Below are 10685 nucleotides of genomic sequence, written 5' to 3' on the forward strand. Positions count from 1 at the left end.
GTATATATCATATACAAATTAAACAATGCGGCATTCACGAGGACAGCTACGTGTCCTCTTCCTATTTCCAACAGCTGCCGTAACTACGACAACAACGGACGCGATTGGCTGAAAGTCTCCAGTTAACACGGTCACTTGTTAAACCGTAACACCAGAAGACTCGTTTTTATGACAGCGTAGCTAAACCGATACTTTTCCCCCAGTGTGTAATGTGTCGGGACTCTTATGTAGGAGATTCATATTAATTACAAAAAAAATAGTTTAGTGCTCCTGTTGATTTATGCACACGGGACCTGTGGAGAAAACCCCAACGGGTTTGCTATTATGGGCAAGACGCGCGAGCTAACACGCTAGCAATGGTAACTGTATTTTGGGTTTGCTGATGTTAAATAGTCCGCTGATTTATCTGAATGTCACAAGCTAACACGCTCACGATGACCAGTGGCTCAGTGCTTGAATGTATGCGAAGACTCTCCGGAGACAGACTTAAAGAGGAGTGCGTGATAAGGAAAGTAACGTTACCGCGGATGTGACTTCGAGCATGGGCTCTTAGGGGTTTATTTACATCGAAAATACTCGTAGTAGAGGGTAAAGCTTTGTGTTTTTCTCCGTCGAATGACGACATTTGCTCCGTTCGGCTGCTTCAAACACGGCCGCCGGTGATGTTGTCGACCAAACGCCCCATGCTCTCCGAATTGGGACCGAGCAGCCAAACTTAATGGTGATACCATGAAGAACTGCGAGTATCAACAAATCGACCCCCGGGCACTCCCGACGCCGACCCCGACACCGACTCCTCCGCCTGCCCTCGGACACGACAGCGACAAGAGAGAGGAGCCGAAAGGACCGAGGAGAAAGTGGCAAGTTTTCCCGGGAAAGAATCGCTTCTACTGCGATGGACGGATCATCGTGGCGCGGCAGAGCGGGGTCCTGCCCCTCACCCTGGGCCTTATCGTCATCACAAGTGTATTATTCTTTATATTTGAGTGAGTTGAGTGTTTAATAGGAGGTTCACGATTCTGCCATGTATCCCCTGTGAGTTCAGTTGTTTTGACGGTGAATATAGCCAACGTTAAAGGATGGGGACATCAATGCATATTAGCTTCCACAACAGAGAAAACTAGCTCTTTAAATTAACTTTTCTTTTTAAATGTGCTTTTCTCTGGTGTGTTGGATCAGCGCCGAACTGTAGAGCAGACCCTACTGATTCATAAAATGTCCTTATTCATGTTTGACGAGAGCAATTTATTTACTAAGGCGCAAGTCAACTTAAAAAGGGTAATTTCATTATGTAGTCTGGCAAGATTTCCCATTTCTGCTTGGCCTTAAAATGTGTGGCTATCATCTGTTATCAACATAAAATAACATACAAATCTTAATTGTTGCAGTTAATACGACCATCATGGTCGTAGTTATTGAATATGAAAATGGCATTATTTCTAGCACAGTGTAGTGAAAAGTGTGTTCTGTCTCCATGGATTTCAGATGGTGATTACAGACACTGACTGTTAATTAAAACTACATCCCTTGGTGGGTGAAACAAAGTAGGCTAAGTTATAAGACGGGGGCTCAGTCTCCATCCTTTGAGTTGGTCCACATGCATTGTAATTCATCCTTTCTCCACCTGTCTCTGCCCCTTATCACAGCTGTCCCTTCCTGGTCAAACACCTGACTAGCTGCATACCTGTTATTGGAGGAGGCCTCTTTGTATTTGTGGTCATCACCTTGCTCCAGACCAGCCTCACTGACCCCGGCATCCTGCCCAGAGCAACACCAGATGAGGCTGCAGACATTGAAAAACAGATTGGTAAGCACCAACTCAGTCACTCAACGACCCCCCCCCCCGCACCCCCCTCCCCCAGAGTGTTATTCCTGCAAGGTTGTGGCAAACAAATTTAAACCACCATTTTGCGCTAGAACTCTCCATGTATCCTGAAGAAGCTCCACTCATTTCTTTTATAAGTTACCCTCTGCCCAATGGCCTCAATCATGCCAAACTTCAAGCACTTACTATTTCTGTCGCTGTCATAAGAGCTTTCACACGATTTATTTTTCTTCAGAGCAAATTTCAGTTCTGATTGAAGACATCGTTCTGCTCTCATCGGCCATTTCACTATGAAACATAAGGCAAATTCTAATGAACAGTCACCAGGCATTCTTTTGCCAGTTAAAGTTCATGGTGAAGTATCCTTTTGACACATTAAAGGTCCTTTAGTGGAAGTTTTGAAGATGAAAGTGTTCTTTTGGACCTCTAAAGTTTGGACCAGAAGATTTGCAGTCCCTCAATCTGTCCTTTTTCTTCACCACAGTTCTGCCCAGCAGTTATGTTCAGTCAGTTTTGAATCTTTCCAACAGTATCTTACATATATATCATATTTTCACATGATATATCTATATAAAATGACCTTCGTGTCTAAAGTCTGCTCATATGCACCTTGTTAACTCTTGTTAGTTCATATTACCAAACTGTACTGTTGTTGTTCCAGCTATTTGTTTGAAACAGATTCTGACTTAAGTATTGAATATTTACCTACCGCCCCGTATTTAAGTAATGCTTTGGACATTTTGTTTGACAAAGTACTATCTTAGACTAGTCTTGGGTTGAATATAAACACTGATCCCTTTTAAAAGTTCATTTAAAAAAAGGTACAGCGTGTCCCAATTTCCCAATTCTGAGCAGGTTTTGAATATGTAGTGTGTTCACATTGGGAAAACAGTGGAGGATGTGAGCATTTACTGCCAAAGCGAGCCTGGCAAGAGAGCTAACCGCAGCTTTCCACACGTTGTAAATCATACAGCGTTTGTGATTTTCAATATTTTCTTAGTCAATGTCTTTGCACTCACTGTAGCCAAGCACTGCAGCACATGTCAAATGGTAAGTGTTCAGGTCTGACACATTCTGTCTTGTGGTTTCTCTCTCGTGTCATCTCCTCTGCAGACAACACTGGAAACACCAGCTACCGGCCTCCACCGCGCACCAAGGAGATCCTCATCAACCAGCAGGTGGTGAAGCTCAAGTACTGCTTCACCTGCAAGATGTTCCGGCCTCCGCGCACCTCCCACTGTAGCCTGTGTGACAACTGTGTGGGTGAGCGGTCCACATACACACACACACACACACACACACGCTGACATTTACACATGATGAATAATAAATAAAGGCCTCATAGGGTCATAGTGAACATGATCCCATTCGTCTAGTTCAGGATGGATTAACTTGATTGACATATACTTCTCACGACTGTTGTAGTATTTAAATCAGAATGTCAGTGATGAATTCTTCTTTTGGTGCGTTTCTCTTTCAGAGCGATTCGACCATCACTGCCCTTGGGTGGGGAACTGTGTGGGGAAACGCAACTACCGTTTCTTCTACACCTTCATCGTGTCGCTCTCCTTCCTCACGGCCTTCATCTTCGGCTGTGTGACCACACATCTAGCACTAAGTATGTGTTTTTACTCTGGTTCACAGGTGTTTTTTTGTCCTTTTTTTATGGTTGAAAATCAGTCAGGATCTTACTGATAATAATAATTGCTAACGCACCTGGCTCAAACAGCACCTGCCAGTAACTGTAAGTGTTTGTTTTGTCTCACTTGACTGCCAGACGGGCGGGGTTTACCACTCAGAGCAGGTTCCGTGCCTGATAAGAAAAATATATATTTGTTTTTAGATTTATTGTGATCTGTTGGTTTTGGCAACTGCACACATTCTCCACTTTAATGGCCTGAGAAACACACTTTGAGCCAGCGTTGTTTTGTTCCTCTCTTTTAGGGGCTCAAGGTGGAAAAGGCCTGGTGTTTGCTCTGCAAGAGAGTCCGGGCAGATATCCTTTAATCACAAATGTGTTTTGAGATCTCTGACAATGAGTTTTATGGATTTCTCCCTCCTCCAAAATACTGACGCTCTCCTTGACTCAACCTTTCACTGCAGTGGAGCTGGTGATATGTTTCTTCTCAGTCTGGTCCATCTTGGGCCTCTCGGGCTTCCATACATACCTGGTTGCTTCCAACCTGACCACTAATGAAGATGTGAGTTCTGCCTCGAGTTGATTTTGTTACACTGCAATTACAGAGTAGTACCTTTGGTGTTTTGTGGTACAGTATTAAGACTATATGGAATATGTTGATTTAAATTACATTAATATCACATTTGAATAGAATTTCAAGAAATGCACAATACAACACATGGGTAATTGTATTGGAAAGCATATTTTTGCAAGTGTTCACTAAGATTTGTTTGAAACATTTTTGGAGTTAATGAATATTTTTGTCAATCAAAAATCTAATTAAATGTATGTGGAATTAAAAACTGAAATGTTGCATCGTGAATGTGTTTGATATATTGTTCCAGATTAAAGGCTCCTGGTCAGGGAAGAGTGGGGAAGATGTCACCAACCCATACAGTCATAAAAACATCTTTATCAACTGTTGTTCTGTGCTCTGTGGACCCATGCCACCCAGGTTAGTCCTACATTTGGTTTTGTAATTTTTTTCTTTGAATTATTAATTTTACTTTTAACTTTAAATTTTTTAAGTAGTACAATACCTTGTTTCAAATTTAGCATAAACACATATTTTATTTTATTGATATATTGTATATGCATTGTAAACCGGCACCATAGTTCAATGCATCTGAAAATAACGAGGAAGAACCCAAAGTCAAGTTCTTAATCCAAAACACATTTGATTAACCCACCACACAGACATTGCCATTTCTCATTAATTTAGTTCTTTTATTTCATTTAAATTCTCTGAAATGAACAATACATATTACATACAGCTGGGTCCCAGTTCTACAGTCTCTCTCACCAATGTAGTCTGTTAGCATGATGTTAAGTGAGCACCCATCAACAAGGGTACGTTAGATATCGAGACTAAAACTGGATCGTGCACACCCAATGACGTTTCTGTCTTCTTCTTTTTTTTCAGCTTGATCGACAGACGAGGTTTCCTGCCCACAGATGAATCTATCCAGACGGCGGGTGTGGACATTGAGCTGCCCGCTCTGGCCACTAAAAACGTGGTAGGAGGATCTTCCCAGCTGGCTTTTGGCTTGCAGGAATCCCCCTCTCCTGTGCCTGCACCCCCCCACTCCCATCGAAACTCTTCCTCTGCCTGACAGAAGCCTTGTCGCCTACTGTAGCTCCAACCCAGCATCTGTCTGCTGCCTGTTGTTGACTGTTGTGTATGGGTTAACCCCCACATATACTCTATTTACACTAAAGTCAGAGCTTTGGTATTCAGTACTTTTCTCAGTGATGACAAAACCCTTAAAAATAGGTTAACTTGCACAATTTGAATTAGTTTTAATCAAATTGAGAAGCAGGTTAAAGAGAATAACTTTTCCGCAAATTAGCTTTATTTTCAGAGATCAATATCAACCTCATGTTTGTGCCTATTAACTATTAACAGCGGCCACCGGACAAGTGGTAATTTGCAGGCCGAGACTAACTATTCACCCTGTGTCCGCTCTTTGTGCTAAACTAAACTAAGCTAAGCGGCTGCTGGCAGCAGCTTCATATTTAGCGCAAGGACGTAAGAGTGGTATCGATCATTTCATCTCACATGTAAGCCTGTTTCATAAAAAGTTGAGTCTTTTTAAGTTGCGATTTTGTAAAATGCGGTTGGCTGTGGTCCTCGTTGGTCTGATCAGTTAGGACAGCTGCTCCGGGCCGCTCATGCTTCTGAACAGCTCAGTCTTGTTTACCTCATGGAAATTAACAAATCAGGTTCAACAGGGATACTTTTCACTTATATGTATTTTTATGTCACGTTTTCGCCTTTTTTAATTTTTTTTATCCACAAGCTACACCTCAGTGTTTTGTCATGTGCAGTATTTGTCGACTCGGGTGTTTTTATGACAGAAGAGGAGAGCAGGAGTTGGAAGAAGTGAAGACTCAGACATGCTGTTTCCAGCTCGTCCTCCTCTTCTGTAGTCGCCCTCTCTGAAAGTAAAGGATATTAAAGGATGCCTGGAGAGTTGTGCAGCAACCTTTGTTTACACGACGTTAACTGTGGTTCAGGTAGAGTTGCAGTCTGAGCCACAGGACTCATATCAAGGGGTAGAGCAGCTGCTGCTTGGCTTTTCTTTTTTAGTTTAAGCCAGAGTAACAGTTCTAGTCAGAATTCAATTTTGTTGTAGGTTTGGTGAGTGTGTAAAAATAGCCTTTTGAATTTGAGTCGATACATTAGTGAAGCTGTGAAGAACGTTCGTTGTTTGTATTCTGTGTTGGTTCACTTTCTACTGTCTCATATTTGTCAAAGTGCCAAATTATTTGTGCCAATCAACATTGTTTCCTTTCATGCTTTTATTACGTGTTTGTTTTGTCCATCTTGTTTCTATACATATTTCTATATTGCCGGTATCTGAAATGTAAAACAATAAAACGTGCATTTTTGTCCATGCATTTCATCATCTGTGTGTACTCATTTTTCATTGTACGGTTTGTCCACCCTCCCAATTTGCACGCTGGAGTATAGCAGGATTTTCCAAGGGAAGAAAAGCTCCAAACAAACATCGTGTTTGTGTCCATTCACTCGGCCCTACCTCGCTGTTCTGTATGTTGTCTGTCTCTGTGTCCCGCCACCAACACAAGGAGGTGGAATGTCTGGACTATGCGGCCTGATTAGCCACAGTTAGTGCAGGAAAAGTGATGTTTGAGCTCGGTAAGCCTGTTTAGTGAAAGGGAAAGCGAGTGCAGCGTCTCCTGGGCCCACTGTGTCTGCATGTCCTCTTGGCCGGCTGCTGTACTCCTGCATGGCTTCGTCCATAACCTGCCATGTTGAATACGTGTCAGAGTGCATAATTTAACATTAGTCACAATATACAGACGTGTAGATATGGCGAAAACAACTCAACTGTTTTATCCTTAAATATTCTGATTTACTTCAAGAAGTTGTTTCTCTCAAGGTATGAACACATTTGTTATGGAATTTGAGCTGTGATTGGAGAGGAAAACTAAGATGAAAAGGATGTATTAGCGGCAGGAGGAAGCTGATTCAGAGGTGCATGATGCATTCAATGCCAAGGAAGAAAACCTATTTGTACAAAGACGTGGGGATAAACCGGTACTTATAATATCCGATGGATACATTATTGTTTTAAGTTAAGGGCGAGCAGCACCATAGAGGGAAACAGATGAGAGAGTTGTTCAAATATGTCCTCATCTTTAAAGACATACTGACAGACAAACCGGATTTACCTGTAATTAAAGCTTATTTACCTTCCCTTTTAAACTGAGGTCACAGAGATTGCTTTACACAGGGAACAGTGAGCTGTCAGGTTTTTAGTTTTTAATAAAAAATGACCCCCCAAGGCTTTATGCTCTTGAAGGTTATCCATTATTCACACTTTGAGTGCATGAAAGCTTCAAGACTTAAATCAGGCCAAAAGCGTGTTTAAAGCTGCACCATTCAATACCTTTGTGTTAACATTCCACATGTACATGTGCCGTGTGAAAAAGGGCGCCGTGCTGCAACTCTGCATTGCTATGTAAGCGTTTTAGCTTCTTTCAGCTCACTGTTTTGGTTTTATGGTCCACAACTTTACTGTTTTCCTCACTGCTCGTATATCAGCTTCGTCTCCAGCAGCAGCAGAAGGCAGATGTTTTCAGTGAGAAAGCTCTGATAAACCCATTGTGCACTACCAGGCCAGCACTAAACGGCAGTAAGACCAAATTAACGACTAGCTAGTGAACACGAAGGAGCATTTACAAAGTTAGAAGGACAACAAATAGGGAACTTGCATTCATCAAGTGGCCAGAAACAATACCACAACTCTCAGTTCTTTTGATTAAGAGCGTAATTCTTTTCTGTTTGCTGCTATATTTTAATAACTTTTGAGTATTTATTCACTTCTTGCACTGTAGCTGCACTGTTTTATTCCATTTTCGTTTATTATAATCTTCTATTTTATTTTCTATTAATCTTCTGTCTTGTCTTAATGTCTTAAGCTACTTTGGATTAATACAAATACATTAGCCTTACAAGTTACAGTATTAACCTCCATGTGTGCAGATCGCAGTCGCTCTATTTCACAATGTAAATGAAAGAATGGACACAAAGCTGCTGTGAGGAATCTAAAGAGCGATGCACTAGCATTGCAAAGGTGATAAATCCAGCTCTCGAGTCTTGTATTGTGAAAGAAATCTTTCGTTAAAAACACCGGGTACATAGAGTTTGACAGGTGGCTTGAACAACATAAACAGTGCAGTTAAAATCAAACCACCACACTTCATTAAAGTGCAATACTCAGAGGTGTCAAAAGTATTCACATTCATTACTCAAGTAGAAGTATAGCTACTAGGGTTTAAAAATACTTCTGTAAAAGTTGAAGTATCAACTCAAGCTTTTTACTTAAGTAAAAGTGTAAAAGTACTAGTTTAAAAACTACTTAAAAGTATAAAAGTAAAAGTAATGTAAGGGGAATGTTTTTTTTTTCCCATTAAGGACAAACTCTTAAGCTGCGTATCAGGGGCCTATAGTGCACTACCCCACCTCCCCAAAACAATAATTTTTATAAAGGCCATAATGACTATAATGTTTTAAAATGTTATGTTGAAAAATGTGGGATGCTCTAGGCTACCCGTTTCAGCTGCATATATGCCCATTTAAAATGATCACATTGTATTACAATGCAAATACATTAAAGTACCATATGTGTACTACTGAGCATTAACATGCGTTTCATGGAGTGGAAGACATGATAAGTAGTTGCCTATAAGTATTGTAATAGTGCAAAATAGGCGGCGGCGGCGACTCCGACACAAACACTTAAAGCTGTGGTTCTCAAACTTTTTCTGTAAATAACATAATTGTGTGACTCATCTATGCTTTTATAAATAACAGAATAAAGAAAATTGCAATCACTTTCAAGTAAATCAGATTTCCCCATCAGACAATGTTTTGTGTAAGTTCTATCTGTGCAAAAAATAACTAATATTTAGTTACTACTAAATAGCTCATTGTGGAAAACAATAAGCTTTTCATTTTTTTTGCCAAACAAAACAGAATGAGTGCAGATATGTGAACCATCAGGTTGTATCAGTATTAGTGGCTGCAGTGAGCTGCTTTCCTCGACACATATGTTATAAACGGGGTTGTAGATTTGATACGGCCTCTCTCAATTCATGCTCAATATTGAGCTTAGATCTCTTTTTTTATTTTGAGAAACGCAACAGCAGGAAAAGGCGAGCTCACGGAGCTCACGGCGTCGCGTCAAATCGCGCATGCGCAAGCGTAACCTGTTAACGGCGTACCGTAACCATTTACCCGAATATGTGAAGCCAGCAGCTCAATGTTGGTAGAAGACACGAGCACTTTGTCTCGTTTCACCTGGAGCAGGAGAGCCGCTCCGGGTCCAGAGAGCTGCTCCGCTGCGAGGAGAACTCCGGTTGCTCCTCACAGGAGAGCTGCTGTTGCGTCTCCACCCTGGGAGCGTTTAAAACGCAGATATAGCGGTCTACTTTTCACGCGACATATTTTTCGACGCTCTCTGTCCGCTGGTGTGTGCTCAGCGCTCACCTGTGTGTGCGCGCACTTATCTGTGGGCAACGGGGCGGAGAGGTTTTTTGTGTGTGTGTTTTTGAACGATGACAAGCCGGAGTGAAAACAAACCAAAATGAAATAGTAACGAGGCTATTTTTAAAATGTAGGGAGTAGAAAGTACAGATATTTGCGTGAAAATGTAAAGGGTAGAAGTAAAAAGTCGTCTGAAAAATAAATACTCCAGTAAAGTATAGATACCCAAAATTTCGACTTAAGTAAGGTAACAAAGTATTTGTACGTCGTTACTTGACACCTCTGGTAATACTAACTTGCTGCAGTCGTCTTTAAACATGTTTGTTCTAAATTCTATCTTAATAGGGCTAAACATCTATCAAATATGATTCCCCAGGTCCAATGTCCATCCACATGCAGATCAGCATGAAGCATTTACATACTCCAGCTTCAGACCACTCGTGTGGCCGGCTCGCGCTCCCAACTTGCCCGTGATCCGTCTGGCACATGTTGATGCGTTCACTGAAGTGTTTTACCGGCCTGCTGTTCACCCTGATTACTTCACTGGCTCGTCTCATCAGTTCTCGTCTTTTTTTCCTCTACAGTGCACACAGGGAACTAAAGGTCTGCTGGAGTCGGCCACGCTCCCTCCGCTCCTGGCCTCCTCGTGTCCTCAGGGGAAACCTCACTCAGCTCATACCGGCCCGGCGGTGAACTCTGACCCTTCACCGGAGCTCTCCGCCAGCTGTGGGGCCCGCCACACTGCCGTCTCCCGAGGCGACACCTCTCCACCACGTCACACCAAGACTCGCTCAAAGAAAAGCAAACGAGCGGCGTTGCATATTCCCAACCCTTCCTTCGACGTCCCCGTTTCCCCTACCTCTCCGGACGCGGGCCCCAGCTCCAAAGCCAGGGGCCACGAAGGGGCCAGCTTCGCCTCTTTGCACTGACTGAAATGACGCCGATCTCCAGTGAAAGCGCACATTGTTTGAAGCTTGCATGATGTAACACAGTCAGATACAAGTGGTATGAGTATGAGTGTATTATTTGTTGGTTCTCTGACAGCTCTGGATCTTGTCATTGTGTATGAGGAGGATAATCACTGAGATATGTATTTGTGTGTTCAATTTGTAGTGGAAGTTGGAACACTGGAGCAGATTGGATGTATTCTAGCTGCAAAGGATCAATTC

General features: G+C 42.1%; 1 protein-coding gene across 1 annotated transcript; it reads left to right on the plus strand.

The window, feature by feature from the left end:
• Positions 1-729: 729 nt before the first annotated feature.
• Positions 730-10445, plus strand: zdhhc18b (zDHHC palmitoyltransferase 18b; the record flags this gene model as incomplete). Its single annotated transcript, XM_079231691.1, has 9 exons — positions 730-986; positions 1647-1807; positions 2939-3088; positions 3306-3443; positions 3770-3817; positions 3929-4026; positions 4349-4458; positions 4927-5020; positions 10101-10445. The coding sequence occupies 9 exons, from the start codon at positions 730-732 to the stop codon at positions 10443-10445; spliced, it is 1401 nt and encodes a 466-aa protein (XP_079087817.1).
• Positions 10446-10685: the final 240 nt, after the last annotated feature.

The sequence above is a fragment of the Taurulus bubalis genome (genome assembly GCF_910589615.1).
Source record: "Taurulus bubalis genome assembly, chromosome: 16".
In the NCBI taxonomy this organism is placed as follows: domain Eukaryota; kingdom Metazoa; phylum Chordata; class Actinopteri; order Perciformes; family Cottidae; genus Taurulus; species Taurulus bubalis.